We start from the raw sequence: 23,142 nt of genomic DNA on the forward strand, positions 1-23,142 counted from the left end.
TTAGATGGAGAGACTGTACTTGGTCGTGTGTCGTGTGTATTGCATTGTGCAATGTGTGTCTTGAGCGGATGAATATAATAAAGACCAGAGGTGGTCAAAGTAGTCAAGAAAGCTACTCAAGTAGAAGCAGAAGTAGCGACGTAAAAATCTACTCAAGTACGAGTAGAAGTACTTCTTCCATAAGCAACCTAAAACTTCTTGAAGTAGAAGTAGAATTGACTGACTTTAAATCTACTCAAGTAAATATGTAGTTGTGAAAACGATCGTAATTCGTTCGCATGGATTGTCAAAAGGCGCAAATTGAGCTACGCGAAAGGTGCAGAGCTTGATTCATATTGATGATGCATACCAGGAGGTATCAACTTTTCGACAGCATAAGCATTCGTCTGCGTCATGGGATGAAAATAATAGTATTGATATGGAAATGCGATACTAATCCTATGTTTATTCGAACAGCACGTTTTAGAAAATATCATGGTATGGCGCCCTCTCCCATATTATAAGACCCGTAGATTAGTCGAAGAGCAATATGGAGAAGTTGTATAGGATACGGTGTAAACATTTTGCGTGATTAGTAAACGTTAATACAAAATATGGCGGATTGTAAAAATGCCATATTTTGTAGCTACACTTGCTTTTATACTTCAACATGTACGTTATCCAGAAAAAGAACTGATATTAATTAGAACTCAAAGTATACTTTGAAGAACTCGAAGGGCGACAATGCGATGTGAACGGAACCACGCCAACCCGCTACCTAAATTATATTCACCGATACTTTCGTGAAATCATACTAGTTACTCCGTATCCACTGTGCGCGAAGCGCGACGAAAATTCTGGGCTTTACTCAACTTTTATGAAAATTAAATTTTGTTATTCCGTGAAAACAGTCCCGAAATTCACCAGGCTATCTTCCTCATCAGAATATTAAACTACTTCTACTTGACAAAATGAAAATAGCGACAAGTAAGTAAGTAGATCACAAAATATTACGAAGTAGAAGTAGAAGTAGAAGTAGCGAAAATCATATCTACTTGAGTAAGTACCAGAAGTAGAGGGAAACTACTTGAGTACTTCGAAAAAGTAGAAGTACGTCGTTACTGACCACCCCTGATAAAGACCGTTGAGATCACAGGTTGGCCTATGCCTAAAACGGCACTTCGGGCTTTCTGTTTTCAAGGTAAAGATAAATCGCTACATGTTTTTTCGCTGCTATACGAAGACAGAGAGACTCATCTCATGAACCGAAAACGGGAAAATGGTTTATTCGACTGACGTGTTAAAACTTAGCCTCTAATGATCTACCGTAACCATATTTTCCGATTCCCAGGACTTGGCGGTGCGTAATGGCATGGATTCATTGACGCATATATGGTTACGCCTTACACCGAGCCTTGATCTCCCGCAAAATAGTTTCGCAATTAGAAACTTATGAACAAGACTTGATTTGCATGTCTGCGCAACCCATGACGTATATTTTGACTCACTAACACAATAGATTTATATGGGGGAGGTTGATTCGCTGTGTTAACCCATCTGGACTAGAGATGCAGAACGATGAAAAAGGCATAATATTGCAGTAGCTATTTTCAACACTGTAATAGCGGCTTCGTACTTGTAAACAGAAGATCGCATATGAATCTAAAACGGTGAGCAGAACATGGAAACATTTGCAAGAGTTTGGCCGGTCTGTTACTTTACAACCGACAATGTCACTAAATGACTATTGATACTTAATGAAGCCTCTGATGACATTGCCCAATTTTCTGCAGAAACATCGAGATTGATTGATAGATAGTAATTCCCGTTTAAGCGGCTCGTATAGTAGACTAAAGGAATGAATAGATTGTGGTAATGGAGTTGGAATCATGTCGAGAATCCGTTCGCTATTGCTGGATTTGACTCTATTTGCAACAATTAGGAATTTCATCCAACTAGTGGAGAAGCTAGTGCCGTACGTCAACGTTAAGTCTCAGCGTAAAAGTTATTTCACTGGATGTGATCGTCAGTATGAAAACGAATCAATTTATGACAAAGAAAGAAACGTTGGCAAACGGCTTCTGACAGTTACGTTCTCAGAATGGTGGATGTGTCACATGGATCCTCGTCTGGGTAGGCATCTATGAAGAGAAAGAGCTCTGACGCATTGTGTAGGAGACATGTCAATGGTCATGGTTATTGGATCGAATTATCTCGACCGCATAGGCTGCGTGGGCCCACCACGCACACACAAATATTGGAACTTGAAATCTAAATGCGTGTCTTATCTGGAAGGCATCATGTTATTTATGTCCTTGTCATCATGTCTCTGAGGAGCGCAACAGATCGGAGGAACAGATATGCATTAAGAGTTGTTAATTTATCAAGTTATCGAAAGTAACAAATACATAGTGGAGCAGCACATGGCCCTATATGCACCACGTCATGCATATTTAATTCCTATTTCCGTCTCCTCGACACGTATGATTTGATTTTCCTGACGCATCGCGTTATCATTTGGTAATAAATTGGCGATGGATATTTTATAATTGTTTCTTGGAGCATTTTAAGCGAACTTACTGAATTATCCTGCCCATGACTTTTGCAATACTGCTGAAGGTGAAGCACAATCGATTTCGAATTTTTGAGCCGATGCTGATAAAACCGATAACTGGCACCATCCCGAAACCACAATATTTCCAGTCCAGAGCATTTATTATTTGAACAGTTACAGGCATTACTATTCTTCGACATGAGGTAAACTATAAACGCTGCATTTGGACACCTTTAAGCCATACGAAATATATAAATATTCCTATTCTATCAGTAGCATATTATAGTTCTCTTATATTTTTTACAAAGTGAGTTATCGACTCGATACAATCGGTCAGGCTTTAGTTAAGGTATACGTCGGCTATTGTTCGGAGGGAATGTAATTGCGGATATGACATATATGACAAGCATCTTGACCTACATAAAGGATTATTAACTATAACTGCTGGTAATTAGTGTGTGAATAATTACAAGTAAATATAGTTCATAATTCTTGATGTAGGACAAGAGGCTTGTGGAAAGACTATTTCTGCGACAGGAATTATTTTGGTTGTACGCACATGCATTAAGAGGGTTTTGCGAGTGAGTTGTTATTAATGACATACGCAGTATGTCATCGATTCCAAGCCGCTGTTTTTTCACTATTAATGGTATCTCTCTCTCATCTACAGGAGGAACCTAACACGCTTTTTAATGGTAACATGGTGATGGCACATAGGTCATCCAATATGACATTCGACTCTTTTGCGTGGTTATCAATTAGTGCGAAAATATAGTCATTATACTTTTATAATTATGTTACTATTGATTTCGTAGCTAACGGTTGAACTTGAACCTCGTTTCGAAATGGCGAGCTCCCTTATCTTACGCTGAAATTCTTTTCCGTGTGGGAATCAATAAACGCAATGGTAGTTACTATATTTAGCTTATATGTTTTGGTATGCAAGCCTATGTTTTATGCTGCCGACGTTCTGTAAATTCCAGAGACGGATTTTTGAATTGAGCGACATCCTACCGGAAAAACTACGATAATATTCATTTACGAGTACCTACTACCTATACCTATCTTATGGTAGACTACCAAAAGAGAACTCTAGATAAGGGTAAGAGTTCATGTTGGTATTGAATATTGAAATTAAAACAAAAAAGAACACGATAGTGAATATTAAAAAATGACATTAAAAAACTCACAGGTTGATATAGAAGCAAAAGAAACATGAAATCAAAAATTCATAGGTTGGTATTGACGATTTTAATGAGATTAAAAACTCACTGGTTCGAATTCCGCCATTGCAAACATTTGTTGGAAAATACTGTTCGCGCGAAAAATTGGACTCGACTTTTATCAAAATGCGCGTAACTAGTTTGTGCCGACAGAAGTAGTTCGTGTACCATCTGAAAATAGTACATTGCAGTTAAGCGATCTCTTCGCCTCAATAATATTTAAAATTAAATGCCGCTGACGTCATATTTGGTGATACGATTGTTGAAACACAATGTTCATTTCAACTAGTAACTCACGATTACCCCTGACCAGTGACAACCGAAAATATTCGGTTTGATTTCAGTATGAATATAGTATTGGATTGTGTATTGACGTTCTGTGCCTCCGAAAAGCTATTCATAGGTTTCTGTTGAATATTAAAAAGAAACAAATATGATTGAAAAAGTGAATGCGGTTCAGATCCGAGTCTGACCTTACCATCAAAACTATTATTCCGGATCCAGCCAAAAATAAATATAAAATCCGACGAATATGCAACGCATGAAATGACTCGCAATTGTATCTCGGTGTATTCAACAGGGATCCATTTTGTTGTCGAGACGCGGATGGCTCAGTCGTTTACACTGCGTGAAGCATTGCTTCAGCGGGCATTTTGTACCAGCGGAAACAGACTAACTTACCATGACTAACCATGTTCTTTAACTTAGAAAAGATGGATATTAATGAGCTAGGTTTCTGTTTGAAGTCGCGCCAGTGACGCACGATTCTGCAATCAGCTTAATTTCACCGTGTAGCGGTGAGTGGGACCTCCTTCGCTTTTGACAAAATTACGATCAAAGTCAGGGATTCCAGCCGCAGCCTCTCCCCGTTGGCGATTAACATGGCAGCTATCCAGCTGCCACAAGTCTAACGATATTATTACAGCGTAATTCGAAGTATAGAGCTTCTGCCATATCTTCACCAAACCGCAGATATGAATTTTAACGAGCAAAGAGGCACGTTTAAGGGAAAACCCTCGCTAATTTGGTCCGAGCATTTTCAAAGAAATATTGTTAATCAGGGGTGCTGTACCTTGATAAAATCGTTTTGTAGTCTAACGGTGAAACGGTAGCCAAGTACAAGTTCATCGCCGAAATGTGTATATGCTAATGTGGGAAATGGCTTAGTAGAGCACACAGCGAGGGGTCGAATATTTTGTGCTTGACGCTGACGCCGAAAACGACCAGATTTTGCCGCGGACTCCAGGATGTGCGAAATCTACAGGATACCATACCCGCTGAGACTATTAGCTATTTCCCTTAAAATTAGCATGGCTAGCTATTAGTGCGGAGCATTGACCGGAGCCGGATTGGATATCCGGCCGGATTTTTTTCAATTTTGGCCGGACCGGATCGGAGCCGGATCAGTACTTTTTTGATAGGGCCAGAATCTCTATGGATAAGCATGACGTTTGTAACTAAATAACTACCAACCAACAACACGCAAGTAACCGCCAAGCAAGTGCGAAAAGAAACGAGCCATATTTTCAAATTCACGGAACCACCGTACCGTGTTGGGCCGGATTTCCTGCAGGACTTTTTTCATTTTTGGCAGGAGCCGGATCAGTAGTTTTTCCTGATACGGCCGGAACCGGATCGGTGCCAGACCAGGAATTGGCAAACCGGATCGCAGCCGGACCAGAGAATTTGTCGATCCGCTCCGCACTACTAGCTATACCCCCTTCCATATAGCTTTTCATTATATCACAATCTCGTGGGGTTTTGATCTGATGAAAATTTAAATGAAGTGACGATGATTGTCATCAGAAGACATTTTAAACTAGGACTGCAAATGTTAGTAGGCTATTTATTGCTGCTGCTGTTGTTGTTGTTGTTGTTTGTAGTATTAGTGCTGTTTGCCGACTACTATGCTCATTTACACCAGGCCAATTTTCTTCATATTCATTCCGTAGCTGCCGACTTGTAGCCCGGCCCACTTCTAGGCTTTTATAATACACCGCTTACACGGATGAGATGGCGAGAAGGATCCTGGATAAACCTCCAACACATTGATAGGAATTCCGGAGTCGACCCCTGCCACCCATTGGTGTTACAGCTGTGGTTACTAGGCTACGCTATCTCGTCGCACCTATATAATTGCTGAGCTGTCGACTTATAGCAAGAAGACCCACGTTCGTCCAAGGCCTTTGTAAATCGTAAATGTATGAGTGGTCATAATCTGGCATAGATCTTCGACCCAAATCCATGCTCATGCTAATCGATGTGATTTTGAAGTCGGGAAAACACGGATTTATATGTATCACCTGGATTGAAATTTGCGTAAGTGTGGGTCACCGATTTACTGAGCATTTGGAATCCTTTATAATATCTTTTAATCTTGACGGGAATCCAGAAAAAAAATGTTCCATAAAGGATAGAGACTCGGATTTGGATGAGATGCTTACGAATCAGGATTGGAAAATTCTAGTATTCACTCTTCACTTGTGAATAAATGAACGTGACCCGTAGTAATTGTTCTATGGCGCTCCCTAGTGACCGACCACACCATTAGCCGACAGATCGTTCATATCCTCGACAGGCGGTCAAACCGGGGGTCAGTCAGTGGCAGCACCGTAACTGCCGCACCCCAAACCCCCCAATTGGGGGGGGGGGCGAGCTCGAAGGGGGTCCAAAATTATTTCGTGAATTAGCATATATCATCGAGTATATTTTGAAAATTTATGGGCGAATTCAAGTAGCCATTTATCTTTATTATTGGGTATTGGGTCATTATCGCGCCACGACCCACCAAAACATACAATCAAGTTTTAGGCAATATAACATGCGACTCCAAGAAGTGTGCCAGAACGATCAGCAGCGAGAAAACCTTGGCCGAAAGGGTGTATGCCCTTATGCTGACCGAAGACTTCGTTATATATACAAAATACATATAGGTTTAATTGTCCATAGGCACCTAAATGACTGGCGCCGAATGTTCCTGTCTTTGCAATCTGAACCTCACAATACAAATACCATCCCGCAGGGAAAAATTTATGCCAGTGAAGAAATACCATCATCATCATCATTGGTTTATTAGCAATTTTATCAGTTCAATACACCACAAAAAATGCGATACAATGAATAGACAGGAAGATGTCGAAGCGACTTGGATTTGTCAATGGAATCGGACACCCACCTTGGCCTAGGCGTAGTAAAGAGGAGGCATGCACACTGAATGAAAGTAAAGAATACAGTATAGAAAAAGAAAGCGACAAGAAATAGGGCGGCATGTCATAGGAAGCGAGATCGATAGGTCAGTCGTGGTCCGGTAATCTTGAGGATGGACTGTATTTATTTAGTAGTAATTGCTTGTATTTCGACTTGAATGTGGACATGCTCGTCGACTGTCGGATGGCCGGCGGGATACTGTTCCACACATCAGGTCCGGCATATTTGATGGAGCGATGATCTTTTCGGTCGATCATATGATATTTGGACGACGTGGACGCGCGTGTGTTGTACTTGTGCGCTTTTGATTGAAATCGTGTGCGTCTCTCAGTTTATAAGCCTACTTCTGGGCGATTCTATATTTTTTGATATAGCAGACTGGAAGTCACGAAGTAACATCATGTAACGAAGTCATATCAATGGGTCCGCCCGCCCGAAGATGTTTAATTATTTTTTACGGGCCCCTCCCGTTTTCAAGACACTTCACTCAGCTCTACCGCTAAATCTAATTACGTGAGTAGAGAGGACAATAAATTGATGGCATAATATATATGCAATTGCAGATCTGCTGATTGACTGATTTTATCATAAATTATCGAAAATTTTCGCGCTTCGCGCTGGCTCACAATACAGTACAGTTGATTTCGTGACAAAAGCGAACAACGTGATGGAGGGGTCGTTTCATCACCCTATGGGAGCCCAAGACCCACGTTTTTGAGGGTCTGACGAGGTGCTGTTTCGTTCCTGCCAACGGGTATACGCCCGAAGATGTTTGCTTATTATTGAGTGGTCCTACCTTTTCAAACACACCTCACTCAGCTCTATCCGCAAATCTGATTACGCGAGCAGAGAGAAGATAAAAATTGATAACAATATATATGCAATTCCCGATCATACTGACCGATTCAATCATGAATTCTAGAAATTTCGCGCGCATATAGGCGACAAAGGCTGATTCACTAAACAAACTCCCAACCAATATGATAAATAACGGCAAACAGGGTATCGGCGGAGGGGGTCTGGGGGCCGAAGCCCCCCAGAAGTTCGGTCTATAACCCTATGGGGTGGCCCAACACCAAAGTTTTTTTTTTGGGGGGGGGGCTGACGAAGTGCTGTTACGGCCCTGGTCAGCGGATCAGACCCAAGACTTGCGTGTAAAACTACCGTCCACGGCTCTCGTTCGTGGTATCCTCGCAAGATGGAGTGAAGTGGAAAAACATGGTGTAACTCTCTATATATTATGACCATCGTACCTCACATTGAAATGAAACGTTGTTACTTCCTTGTGCGCACTGCTGTCATGAACCCCAAAGCACTGTAAATCCGTGCGTCTTTACCTTGTCTGGATGTATTGCCCTTTTAATAATACCGGTTACTAGATTTATCCCAATGAATGTAGCATACGTAATTAAGTTGCTCATTTAAATACAAATTGAATTACAATAGTACTTACGGCATGTCCGTTAATTTATTCTTTGGTAATAGGAGCCACTCGATTTCTGGTAGACAAAAAGACACGCAGTCGATTGTATGTTAATTCTAGACGAGTTCAGACATTTAGCCATACAAAAAGGCACAAGTTTATAGCCTACATATTCTGTAGCCACAAAGTCCAGGCAGACACATAGCTCCAAAGCCCATATTAAACTCGCAGTGTTGTTGTTGTTTTCGTTTCCTTATTTAACAAAAATGTTTGGTGCGTGTCGCCTAACGGTCTTTTACATAACGGTAAATGAAATGTACAATCACCCAGTGTTGGGATGTCTTGACTTGACTCGAGTCACTTTGCTAAAATGACTTGACTTGACTTAACTCGGCGTATCAGAAATGTGGATTGACTCGTGACTCGGAGGAAAATTCACGTGACAATTTCAAGTCATCAAGCAATCAATGTCGATAAAAATCACTGTATCTTGCATATGGTCGAATTGTTCGCGAAACGATGGTGTAACCCGTGAGAGCGACCAATCATTCAATGATCGTGGGTTTTACGGAGCCAGCATTGTTCTCCCGCAAATAAATTGACCGCAAACGAAGTGATCGAAGCTCACAGCTGACGCTGTCGTAAACTAGTAGTAATTTAAAAGCAAAATGTTTATTTCTGTTCTCTGTCCTTACCTTAACCAAACTCCTTGTTATATTGAAATTGAATTCGAATAGTATATATATAGTCCTCAACCATAGGCGCAGGCTCGAATTGTATCATATCAATTTGTAAATGGGTTATGTATTGCATCTTATCAATTTGTTTCTCTATTCTCTATTTTGGCTGGCAAATATATGAACAGAACAGAGCCTATGCAATTACTTACGCATAGTTTAGCATTTATATGTATATGTAAGCGATACAGCGCCTTCTTGCGTGTATATTTAACTCTATATTCGCTCCTCGGTTCAGAATCAACGATCACTCAATCGGTATTTCAGACAGCTAGCAATATGCAATGACGTAAGCGTGCCTCATACTTCGAAAAGGCAACTTGACTTGAATTGTGACTTGACTCGTGACTGAACTTGACTTGACTCGAGTCACCTCCGAAAATCGAGTGACTTGACTTGACTCGAGTCATCTTCGAAAATCGATTGACTTGACTTGACTCGAGTCAAAATGTGCAATGACTCGAAATGACTCCGTTACTCGAAGGTAGTTACTTGATCCCAACACTGCACTCACCAAAGGAATTGGTATGAAATAATTCTCAAATTTCAGAAAATGTCGGTTACACGATAGTGCGAATTCAACAACGTACGAGAGTCTAAGCAAAAGGAACACTGTTAACACGACACATTTATCAATGAAAAATCTACGATGAAAATCAAACAACAGACAATAAAGTAGAATATGGGGAATTTGCGATTCCAATCGTATACACGATTACACGGTAACACAGTTTGAACAGCGCACTGACGACCAAATATCAGAATAGAATAAATCTCTATGGTTGCATATGGCGGTTACAAGATGATACAAATTCAACAACTTACGGAATTATACCGGAGTCAGTGAGTAAATCAACAATACGAAAATTCACCATTAATTGAACTATGAAATTCATATTTTAGACAACTAATTAAAAAACGATCCACAGTAACGCGGTAGCGGCAGTGACTAAGAGGAGAGTTTACTATTCCAATGAATTATTCCAACTATTATTCAACTATTCCAACAAATGATCATTTAAGCGGCAGTGACCAAATTGCAAACGAAAACTAGTGCTATATATGAGCCGGTTTCCATAAACATAGGGTTGAATCACGAAGCGATGGGTAAAATGATTTATATCATTGTGATGCAGCGGCGACGTATTATTCGACGAGCTTTTTGTTCAGTAGATCAGTTCTATTCCACGTCAAACACTACCAACATCCTTATCAGGCTTAACTAAAAAGCTCGACAGGATGACCTGTGACGACCTGCGTTCTTAATGTCTTTTATCATATCATAAAATCAGTTTTGGTTTTATGCTTTACATGTCAACACTCACGATTTCTCGCGTAAGGGGTCACTGGGCGACGGAAAGCCTACAAACATTGAATTTACTTGAATTCAAAAGCCTCATGTGTATAAAATAAAAGAACTTTTCTCAATTTTCAATCGAATTAGTAGCGAAAAACTAACATAGAATATTTTGGAATTTCAGAATAGACTTGTCGTCTATGTATAGGCATGTTATATTCAGCACTTCTCGCCAAGAATAGTATGCTACGTCGAATTTTCCACTGTTTCACTTTTGGACAGGCAGTTTCTCAGGATCATATCGAGATACGTCAAGTTTTGTACCTTAGCCTGCAGCCCTTCATGCACAACACTGGATTGAAAACGCCTCCGGCACGGATATTCCGAATCGGTTTGTCAAAACATGTTTCCACATCAAAAATAATTTTACACTTGGGCTAAGCAGAGATAAACAATCATTTCGAGTCAAGCTCGCGACAGAATTTCCACATTCTGTATGTTGAGAAATTAGTTTCAACTTTATGATTATCGTACTTCAGGTTTTAGATCTAGTCAGCATGCGTGCAGCATGAAATATTAAGGTACTCGTGAGTCTGGTTTGTGGTCACCAAACCTATAGATCTACTTACATGAACAATATCTTCATGTCGGCAGAAAATGTCACTTGTTCACTTCGATATTATCAAGGATTCACGTGAGTTGAACCAGAGAATTGCAGACAGTAGACCGCAAGGTTGTATTACAAGCCGGTGATGATGTACGGGACGGGGGTCCTCTTGGAATTAATGTTGTCCAAAGATATGATATTAAATTCATGATTCGAAATGACATTTACAAATACTTGCCTATGACATTGAACAGCTTCTTGGAGGTACAGAACGTCAATTTACTACTCACTTATGACCAGGCCGTGTTATTTTTGGCATTTCAGGAGCCAGATGCCAAAACTGCCAAAAATAAAAATTTGAAAATGCCAAAAATAAGCAATTTTTGGCATATGCCAAAAATAACACGGCCTGCCAAATAGTCTATTTCGTTCATGGTGCTGTGTTAACAGGACCGCGTTACAAGCAAGAAGAGCATTTGTGAAAGGCAGTTTTCTTAATCTGGGTCCAGCACACCCATTAGGGGTGAAAGCATGGTGTCCTAAATGTTGTGGGCACAGCGCGATTGAACGGCTGACTGCATTTGGTTTGTAAACGTCATACTTTCCATTTGTTCAAAGGCAATTTTACGACCATTTTTTACCGGCTTGTCGAGCGCTAAATTTGGTAAAACGGGTATCAATGAGAAGCTGCCGCAGTACTGATTATTAAAATATGAATTATATTCTGCTCATGGAACTGGAACCCCCAAAATCAACCACGATTTTTGCATTGTGATCGAGTTGAACATTGTGACGCAACAAACTGTCTGACTATTTCTGAGCTGCATAGTCTCGTTTTGCCAGACAGTCTTGTTGCGTCAATGTTCTTAAACAATCTAACCTTCTCAGGACTCTTCCATGCGAATTGGTAATATTAAAGCCACCTGAAGTGACAAAAGTCCTTCGAAAATATATCGGTAGACTGAAGGAGAAATGATAGTCGGGCTACTAAATAGAATGTGTTGAGAGACAACACACGAAACTCCTATAGAAAAGGATCGGTAGGAAAATTCTTTCCGCGATGAGATCGATGGCACTGGCGAAGTGATCTCTTTTCATGACACATGGAAGCCGGTTTGGCCCTCCAAAGATTTCGAAGCTCTGAAAACCTTTTGTGGATGACTGGCAACATTCTTTCCCTCAACGGCTACTGTTGAAGCCAATATTTCCCAGATTTGCTGGGCGAGAAATGAATTTAGCAGAAACTTAGCTGACCTGAGTTTGGAAGCACTGTTACAGTGCAAACGATTTAAGTCTATCCAACAGCTGTAACAATCAACTGTTGAGCGTGTTTGTTAGGCTTTTCTTTCTTTTTTTTGCTTATTGGCACCGATTCCGATGGATACTGCACATTTTGTGGTTTCGTTTGACATTATTAACCTATGAAATCGTTTGGTTTTTTCTTCTTCTTATTGTTTGTTGACACTGATTATACGTGGATGCTGCACATTTTGTGGTGTCTTTTGACAAACTAGCCCAAAAAAGCGTTTTTGTGACTAATTCGAGGCTGAAACTATCTATTTAAAGGACGATGCCAAAACTGCCAAAAATAAAAATCGAAAAATGCCAAAAATAAGTTATTTTTGGCAGTTTTGGCATATGCCAAAAATAACACGGCCTGCTTATGACATCGTGGAAGACTTTAGGTAAAGCAACATACATATCTATGTCTGCATTCACCCGTGTATTGGACTAGAAATTATAGTACGGTTACCTTTATATCGCTTATTATGACTTGCATTTATGCGGTATTATTCTTACGACCATTTATTTTCAACAGTGCAATTTTGAAATCTATGCTGCATATGAAATGATTTCAACTTATGTAGCAGTGCTACTGTCTTTAGCGTGGTGTGCAGACGCTGGTAGTAACATTCTCTGGGATCGAATCTTCGGTAAGAAGAGGGCTACAGATAATAGATATAGCTATTAGCTCTTTTTGTATGCTAATGTAAAGGATCTTCTCACTAGATATGTGTCTAAATCCTATCCCTGAAAGATTATAATGAATATTTACTGTGAGTCAGTGTTACGTCTACTGTATATGAGTCGGGTGTGTGTATCGTGTATCAAGGCCGATAACTTCGGCTGACAACTATATAAATTCGATCTCTGCGTGACTGCTGGAGCGTGATGCATCTGTGGAAATTTCAATACGCTACAGCTCCATTACGGTGGCGTTCTGAAGAAAACGGCTGCGGCCAAAATTTTTCTTTCGCCCTTCAATTTGAGACCACATCATTTTTAGAGTGCAGTGCCCCTTTAAAGGCACAGAAAAGAAACTGCTTTTTATCTGTTTCAATAAACCTGTTAAAAGTGAGAAAATGAGTATCTTTTGAATGCGAGGTATTCGATATCAACCAAGAGTTTCAAAAATAGGAGTTGAGCCTGTCTTGAACTCGATGATGAACACTGAACAGTGAATACTATGACTAGGACTATGACTCGAGTCTAAACACTATGACCCGGACTTGACCCTTAGCTCTATGACTTGGACTCGGAATCTTGTGACTTGATTACAACCCTGTTCTTATATCTTTTCATAGAATCGCAATCTTGTGTTGTTTCGAATTGATGAAATTGTTGATAGAGCTGATATCGATAGAGATGCTCGTCTCTGCTTCTCATTGAAGCAGGATATATTTCTCATTGAATATTCCAGAATTCTCAGATGATATATTCACAGAGGTTTTAAGCGGACCTGGTTGAATTTTAGGAGAACCAGGTGGCGTGCAATTTCCGCAAGATTGCGTGAAGCGATGGGGTCCTTGTTACTATCACGGCAGTGGAGGAGCAACGTCAGCCTCATTCGGGTCTTATTTTCGCCAGGAGAATGTCGTAATACCAGAGGCAAACGGCGGATCTTGCAATCTAATGGTTCAACAATGTAAGTAACACCGTAGCTAGATTTTTTCGCTGAACTGTGGTAACGAGAGCCCGGCCGACATCGGACCCGACTATCACTCATAAATCCGATTTGATTCGAGTCATATTCTCAAAATACGGAAAAAGCTTCGACTCAACTCAAGTCGATCTGTGTTTTGACTTGACTTGTGCTCGAGTCATTACGTATGACTCAGACCAAGTCATATGACTTTATACTCGGACAGTATGGACCACATATCACCGAGCAGAGTTGTAAAAAGTGGCTTTAATAAGAATTTAACTCAAAACGGAACAGTCAACGCAATGGCTTGGACTCATACTCGATTCATAACGCTCAGACTCGGCCCTCTGCTGCCGTCTCGGACTCGTACTGGACTCGATGGTGAATTAAAAATGACTCGACTCGAGTTAAAACTATAAAAGTGAGATTGACTTGTGAGTTGTGACTCGGAATCTTGCAACTTGGTTACAGCCCCGGAAAATGATTTTTTACTACTTCTACTTATCCGTTTTCAGTTACTTTTAGGAAAAAACGAGACCTAGAATATATACTTTTTACTTACTGGGAATGACCACTTCTGCATATACTTGTACTTCAGTAGACATTTACTAAGTCACTTCTACTTTTACTTAAGTACCAACGATGACTACTTTGTAGGGATGGTGTGAACCTCTGAAAGGTTCCGGCTCGTGTTAATGCGAACATATTTGAAAGGTTCTGTGCGAACACGAAAGTGAATCTCATGAAGTCACATGTCGTCATATTGCTAATACCAACCCTGCATTTCAGTGATGTGATATGTTAATGTACAGGATACCTAGCGACGACTTGGGCCACATTATGCCACAAAGCTGAAGTACAAAGTGACTTTTTAAACGTCGCCAAATGTATTAACTCAACTGGGACAATCAAATGATATAATAATCCCATAAAATCAATATCTTCCGTAGCTTTGCCTACAATGTCGACGAGGACTTGCAAGGAAAGATAAGCTTACGCCTTAGCGGTCTAGGCCAGACCGGACAATGTATTCGGCGTCAGAGTGTTGCTATAAATTGATATTGAGCAGAGTGTAAAACGGGCTTCTATACTTGCTACCGATATTACCCCATTGACAAGTTACACAGGAGTAGCAGTAGCAACACTCCAATCGTGTAGATTTGGTTTTTATGATACAATAAACATACCAAATCACGATGGACCCCCACACCTGTTATATATTTTTACTTTAAACAACGATATCAATCTGATTGGTTGGTTGAATAAGCGTCATTCGCCGACTACCTATACCTGTAGCGTATTTCGCTTTTGATATTGTGTATTGCGGGTCAAGCTCACAGCAGAGAGTCACTAAATATTCACAAACCGGAAGCTGGGTATTTCGAGCAAACTTTTGTAACAAAGCAAGTAAAATTTTTGAGATTGTCAAAGTGTGCAATGTGCATGCTCGTTTAGCGTTGATTTTTTATGCTGCCAGCGTCATGCATAGAGTGGCCTGCAGATGAAATGCAATAAATTTCAACCAAAGATGTTATAATGACGTGAAAATTTGTAATATATGATAAACGAACGTGAACCTCAAGTTCAAACCATATCCCTACTACTTTGACCACTTCCTACAAACTATAACAGGTAGATCAATATTACCAGTCTATCAGTCGCAGATTATAATTCTCCGACTCCCTGGCACAGTGGTTCTCGCAGCCGCGGCCCGCGAATCATTTTCAGGGGGTCCGAGAAACCTCTAAATTTACAAAATGGTTGATGATCCAATTTCTATTTTTGTTAATCAGTGAAATCATGAGGTGTGAGATCGACTCGGTATTATCAGCCAAGCGACAATCGGGCTCTAGAGGTAATGCGAATGAGTTACATAACAGGCCTAAATATTCGTATCTGGCATCAAGTAGGCTATAGTGTGAACAGTAGGGTTGTTCAAAAAAAACTTTTTCTTTCCAAATCTCACTCGCCTAGTGACTAAATCGTCAGGTTGTCCAAGAAAACGATACACACCAAATTTTACTCAATTCCAACCAGTCAAGGCCGTGCAATCTTGAATTGAAATTTTTAATTTATTAAGAAAAATAAAAAAATAAAAATTCTCAAATTTTTCTGTCAACCCCATGAAATTGTTGAGCTGTCTTCAAAGACGATGCAAAACAAATTTGAGTCAATTCCGACTAGTAGAAGCGGAACTATTTGAGTTTTTCGTTGATAATCCCAACGAAAAACGAAAAACGCGAATAACTCCGCTTCTACAAGTCGGAATTGACTCAAATTTGTTTTGCATCGTCTTTGAAGACAGCTCAACAATTTCATGGGGTTGACAGAAAAATTTGAGAATTTTTATTTTTTTATTTTTCTTAATAAATTAAAAATTTCAATTCAAGATTGCACGGCCTTGACTGGTTGGAATTGAGTAAAATTTGGTGTGCATCGTTTTCTTGGACAACCTGACGATTTAGTCACTAGGCGAGTGAGATTTGGAAAAAAAAGTTTTTTTTGAACAACCCTAGTGAACAGTGACATCTCTTTTGGCATACCAAGAATGGATATAATCCTCAACAGTTTCTGTTTACTTAGATCTTGTTATCCTCTGCCCGATTATCTAGATTGATGTCACGCTGTCACGACTTGGTTTGTTATTGTCACGAGGGGATCTTATAGTATCAGAGGTAGACCGATAAGTCGAATTTTAAACCTTTACCATCGTTCTATCATATACCACCTTTTGACATTGTACAATCATTCTATTGTTAGTTGTTTTGTGTTTCCCTTTGATTTTCTGAGATATTCCCGATTTAGACAGAGTTGGTGCAACCATAGTCACAGCTGCTAGAACGCAAGGCTGCAGCCAAGTCACAAGTAAATTTAATTTTTATAGTTTTGGCTCGAGTCAAGTCGAGTCATTTTCAATTCACTGCGACTTAAATCCGATTCCAAGTCAGGGAGCAACGGGTCGAGTCCGAGTCCTAGTGTTGAGACTCTAGTCCGAATCCATGCAGGTCATTGAGCTCATTGTTCATTATGGAGAACAGGACGGGTTCAACGCTCTTCTGTGCAACTCTTGGGTGATATCGAAGGTCTCGAATTCATGATGTAGGCTACTCACTATTCTCACTTCACGTATGTTTATTCCAACAGATAACTCGGGTTTATGCGCCTATCCTTCAAGTGTCTGTCCTGGTACACGAGAATTGAATCAAGCAATAGAGTGTCTCGTGTCACGTGAATTGGTCGAATCAGTTTCCATTTTTAAGAAAATGACTCGAGTCAAGTCGAATCAACGAAAAATTGCGACTCGAGCCATTACGCCGTAAAAGAATAAGTAGCTATATCCAAGACTTGTCAAATCTATACAGAGTAGGTTTGAAATCTACTTTCTTGAAAAGGTTAAGCAGTGCAAGTAGGCCAAATCTAATTGAGTACTTCAAGAAGGTAGCCTACTGTCCAACTCCTGATTTAGAGTTTGAGATCAAGTAATAAGAAGAGCTTCTTGCTAGCACAGATGTTCAATATGCAATTGAATAATATATTTATATTGAAGTAAAACCGAGTATTTTTGGCTGACACTAGTCAGGGATGATTGTCAGCAACTATAGTAGAAAATTGGAAAGATCATTGTGTGTCAGCAATCGTATCACAAAATATGACGTCATCGGCATGGGATTTCGAATAATCGACTCCAAGAGATCGATTATGCTCAAAATGCTATTTTGGATGATACATGAATTCCTACCGTTGGCACAAACTATAGGTTGGCGCATTCTGATAAAAGTCGAACCCAGATAGCGAAATCTGTCGTCTCGATCATTTTGCCCACAAACAGAATCATCCAACAAATGTTTGCCAGCGGCAAAATCTATGGCCGTTTCCTCCCAGAACAGTGCACCGCTGTCCGTTTTTGTGTTATGGAAGACGCGTACTGATATTATATACGTTTGCGTTAACCAGTGTTTATATCTTTGTGCATGAAAGACTGCGATGCTTCGTGCCAAATCCAACCGCCCTGTAGAAACGCGAATGTGCCGAAAGATTGCGTTAAAAAGTGGGGACCGTGCATTGTGTTTGATGGCAGCTCCTACAGATTGGAAGAAGAGGTAGAACCAGCCGAGAACGGGGGCGCTTGTGAGCTCAGATATGAGTTTGGTAAGTTGGCAATGAAATTGATCACTAATATACGCTTATCAGATCTCCTTGTGGATTACATGCAGAGTCAGTCAGTTGCGGAATACTATTTTGTCGGTTTATTCAGTAGGATTTGTCCTACTTTTACTATACTTACTCGAATTATAAAATTTAATTTCTACGGTCCGCATCGATGTAGGGGAGATGTGGTACCGATGGATGGAAAAATGCAAAATGATCTCTGGCCCTCACAACTTCAGCCGAAAATGCCGGATCTTTTGCTGTCTTAACACTTTGATACAAGATCTACCTATTGCGGACATTTACGTGGATATCCTCCTTTTCAAAAAATATTTATAAACGTTTAAAATTTGTTGCTCGAACGTATCATCGGTCCTCACCTGGTGGGTTCAATTGAACACGACCATGAGACCTATGAGACTTACGCTCGAAACTCAAATTTTTCGACTTGTTTTGTTGTGTACTATAATCTAAGGTAGACCTACAGCATGCCAATGAAAAATGTTTCGTCGCCACCTTCAAGAATAGAATAGGTTATATCAACTCAAATTTTTGGATAAAATCACGTTTTGATTTCCGCCGAAACTTACAAAATTATTGCCACATACATATTACCGGAAACTCGACATTTTGACTTTCAAATTCCCCGTAATAGCGATAAAACTCCACAGGTAACTATGATTTACAGCCTCCATATATGTAGGCGTGTTTCTGTTTTTGGGTGATTAGTTGGTACAACTATTTTGCTTGATTTGGCTATGCTGGTACCATCGGTCCCCCACCCTATAAATATTGTAATTGTATTGAAAATAGTCCACTCGAGCGAGGATGGTGCGATTCCAAAAATATGTGCCATTATATACCCTGATACAAGCCTTATAGTTCACATCAAAAATTATTGCGGGTTTGTTAGTCTGGAAGGTGATATAGAAAAATGTATATGTCGATCCAATTTTATTTTACACCCCCCAAAACGAAAATCATTTGTCACATACTCCATGACTCACGCTGGTCGAAGTTTTTTGTATGTGAGGAAAGATTCTGCCAGCATGCCATTGTAGACAAAGTCGTGTACTGAAATCATAGGATTATCACAGATAATTTTTCAAGTATTTTCGGTCCCAGTGTCTCATCGGTACCACATCCCCCAACTTAAGATGTTTTTTTCCTAATTACTTATTACATCATTACTCAAGTGGTTATGATTTTGGAATTCTTGTACTTCACAGATTTCACTTTCTTATGCAATACTAGGCCTAGAACACTTACTTTTTTACTTACCCGTATCCCTGTTAGTAGTTGTACTTGAGTATTGAAGCTTACGTCGCACGTTAGGATGTTGGACGTTGTATATTGTTGTCCATACACCGACTCATTATATATAGTCTACAACTCTACACGCACACGATCTGTGCATATGCCTACCATGGGTGCATGATATGGATATGCCGCTATAGACACGGAGGGTACAGATATAGCCTTGTAGGCTTTCTAAGTCTTGCACCACCCTTCCATGCTGAGCGCCAAGCGGATAAGTCATGGATACCAGTGTTAATAATCGACGTATACAATATGGAATGGTTAGAAACCTAGAAATCGTCGTCGGTTCAACAGTTATAGCACGTACAATCGTACATATAGATCATTGGTACGGAACAGATGTTCTGATGATGATGACCGCCGACCGTAAAAACGCTACATAACGATATAGTTCTGATTAAAGATATTTTTTGTCCGTTTATGACAGGGCCCGGAAGCCTTTTTCGTCGAAAGAGTCATATTTACCCAATATTTTCAATTGTCAATGATAATCAATTGTGACATCGCAATCAAAGGTTCGTGACGTCATGACTAAAGCAAACAAATAACAACAATAAAAACATGTTTCAAACATTCTTGTTTTGAATGCAACCCTAAACCTATATGTATTATATATATATATGTATGTATAAATTTTATACGTGGGCTACATCCAAAGTATCAGCTAGTTCGATTTCAGTTTTCAACGATATAACATTTGCGTGTTGATGATATCATAGGATGCGGTGGTCCAATACAGGACTGCGTGAAGAGGTGGGGGAGCTGCAGTGGTGTCGGAGCTGCATCATTTCGTGATGAAATCATTGTAACTCCAGCAAGAAACGGCGGAAGGGAATGCACTCTGAAACGAGAATTCGGTAAGTCAGATCAGGGACTTTTCAAAGGCTATTCAACAGAGCTGGTCAGCGCTGAGCAGTGGTAAACTCGTAGAAAATTTTCCGCTTCGCCAAATTAGATTTGAAAAACTTGGGAATTGAATTAAATTTCGAATTTGAAGGATATACAAAAACAATCAATTTCGGTTTATATCAAATCAGTGCTTATAACAATTGCCTGTACAACAAGCTTGGCTCGTTTCGCTCTGTACAGTTCTCTTGTCACATTTACAGGAAAAACAAGATTAGAATTAAGATTGGAGCATATTAACACATTTCGCTCAAATCATCTAGTTGACCAAGTCTGGTGGGCAGTAACGAAGTACTTCTACTGTTTCGAGGTAATCAAGTAAATTTTAGTGATACTTCAAGCATTGACTCTGATATTTCATTGTAGGTTTCAATTTTCCGTATTTAATCATAGGAATTGAGTGCTTCCACTTGAGTAGCAATGAAGACTACACTTTGACCGTACCTCTGCTGCTCAATATATCAAATTCACATTTCCTTATTTTCATTAGGATGTAATCAACGTGCCCCAGTCGACTGCACGAAAAGGTGGGGGACTTGTAATGGGGTTGGACCATCGTCGCTGCGTAGAGAAATCGTGGTGTCTCCTGCACAGTACGGCGGGAAATGCGTGTTGCGGGTGGAGCGAGGTATAGAGTTTGTTCACCTGGTAGAACTCATACTTACGTGTAGTGTGTATGTCCATGTCCATGTATGGAATGTATGTATGTGTCCACAGTACAAGTGTATGTGTACTGTACATGTAGAATGTACTGTATGTCATTAGCAGAGGTGGTTACTAGCCAGTAAATAAGTATTTCAACTTTTTCGGAATACTCAAGTAGACTATGCCTATTGACGCTAGTTGCTTGAGGGGTTATGTTCTTATAGACTACTGCCATGCACTTCTGCTTAAGCAGGTTTTGTAAGCAAGTCTACTTATTATTACATCTATGGAGAGCGTTGGTAACGATTTCAGTTTGAATTGGCCTTCTACAACAACGAACGACATGGTCACAACATTCATATATCCCTTCACAAGTATAGACATCAATTAATGCATTTCCCACCCTGATTTCTGTAGTAGCCTACCCCATTTGCTCGATGCACCCCCAATCGCCCAGTTTCTAGCTAGCGGTCTTCGATGCCGCTAACGCCCCCAGGGCCCGCTTTGGAAGTCACTGTTTCAGATTATGTTAATCAGAAAGTGGATTTTTGAGTAACCTCTGATTACCTGCTAAAATTATTATGCCAGCCCTCGCCCAAATCTACTTTTTGGAACGACTTATTACAATACTTTTCATATCTCAATTTTTCACTTCCACTTGAAGTAGTTGCGATTGGAAATCACTATACTGCAGCTTGTAACTGAGAACAAATTTAAGGGGTCATTTTTACTTATACTCGAGCGCCATCGCTGCATGCCTTTATATCACATCTGTGTTTAGGCTGCAATCCCAACAAGCCAGTGGATTGCACTAAGAAATGGGGAGAATGCTTCGGCGAAGGGCCCTCGTCTTCTCGGGAGGAAATGGTCGTTGTGCCGGCAAAGTTTGGAGGGGTATGCAACCTCAGAAGACAGTTCGGTGAGTTCCGTGAATATACTGAATCGTTCCGCTGCCGGTCAGTAACAAAGTATCTAATCTTGATTCGCGGTTCATGAGCACTGGAACATGGGCGTTTCACAATATTGTAGTCAGGGCCGTAACTGCCGCACCCCAAACCCCCCAATTGGGGGGAGGCTGAGCTCGAAGGGGGCCCAAACTTATTTCGTGAATTAGCATAAATTATTAGTATTTTTGAAAATTTATGCGACTTTTTAAAAAATTTTCGTGCTGTGCGCGATTTCAGGTTGCCAAATATTATGATTATTGGCTACTCTTCGTCCAAGGAAAAATACGCAAGATTTATAGAAATGGGCATATCGGCGTAGGCCATTACCGCGCCACGACGCACCAAGACATATAAAGTTTGAGACCATGTAACATGCGACTCCAAGAAGTGTGCTAGAACGATCGGCAGCGAGAAACCTTGGCAGAAAAGGACTGCCCTCATGCTGACCGAAAACTACGTTATATATAAAAACAAAATGCATATTGGTTTAATTGTCCATAGGCGCCTAAAAGACTGGCGCTGAATGTTCCTGTCTTGTCAATCTGAACCTCGCAAGTCAAATACCATCCCGCACGGAAAAATTCTATATGCCTGTGAAGAAAAACCAATTTGAAATCGTGTGATCTTTTAGTTTAGTACGTTTGGGTGATTCTATATTTTTTGGTATAGCAGACAGGAGATCACGAAATAACATCATGTAACGAAGTCATACTAACGCGCCCGCCCGCCTGAAGATGTTTAATTATTATTCACGGGCTCTAAAGTTTCAAAGACACCTCACTCAGCTCTACCGGTAAATCTGATTACGTGAGTAGAGAGGACAAGAAATTAATAGCAATATATATGCAATTCCCGATCTTATTGTCCGATTTTATGATGAATTATCAAAAATCTTCGCGCTTGGCGCTGGCTGACTAAACAGTACAACTGAAATTTCGTGTCAAAAGCGAACAACGTGATCGGGGGTCGGTTTACACCCTCTGGGAAGCCAAGACTCAAGTTTTTTTGGCGGGCCTGACGAAGTGCTGTTCCGTTCCTGCCAACGGGTATACACCCGAAGATGTTTAATTATTATTGAGGGGTCCTACCTTTTCAAACACATCTCACTCAGCTCTACCAGTAAATCAGATTACGTGAGCAGAGAGAGGATAAAAATTGATAGCAACATATATGCAATTCCCGATCATATTGCCGATTCAGTCATTACTTATAGAATTTTCTC

At 40.2% G+C, this 23,142-nt stretch overlaps 1 protein-coding gene across 1 annotated transcript in view; it reads left to right on the forward strand.

Moving 5' to 3' along the window:
• Window positions 1-12,725: 12,725 nt before the first annotated feature.
• LOC145443397 (uncharacterized) overlaps window positions 12,726-23,142 on the forward strand; it is a 32,125-nt gene continuing 21,708 nt past the window's right edge. The window contains exons 1-6 of the mRNA XM_080321369.1: window positions 12,726-12,961; window positions 13,783-13,953; window positions 17,932-18,102; window positions 20,142-20,279; window positions 20,819-20,956; window positions 21,755-21,892. Coding sequence (XP_080177495.1) covers window positions 12,877-12,961; window positions 13,783-13,953; window positions 17,932-18,102; window positions 20,142-20,279; window positions 20,819-20,956; window positions 21,755-21,892 — 841 coding nt within the window. The 5' untranslated portion in view covers window positions 12,726-12,876. The remainder of the gene's footprint in view (window positions 12,962-13,782; window positions 13,954-17,931; window positions 18,103-20,141; window positions 20,280-20,818; window positions 20,957-21,754; window positions 21,893-23,142) is intronic.

This window comes from Botryllus schlosseri, chromosome 7, assembly GCF_051294905.1.
Source record: "Botryllus schlosseri isolate E-star chromosome 7, Bs_hap1, whole genome shotgun sequence".
In the NCBI taxonomy this organism is placed as follows: domain Eukaryota; kingdom Metazoa; phylum Chordata; class Ascidiacea; order Stolidobranchia; family Styelidae; genus Botryllus; species Botryllus schlosseri.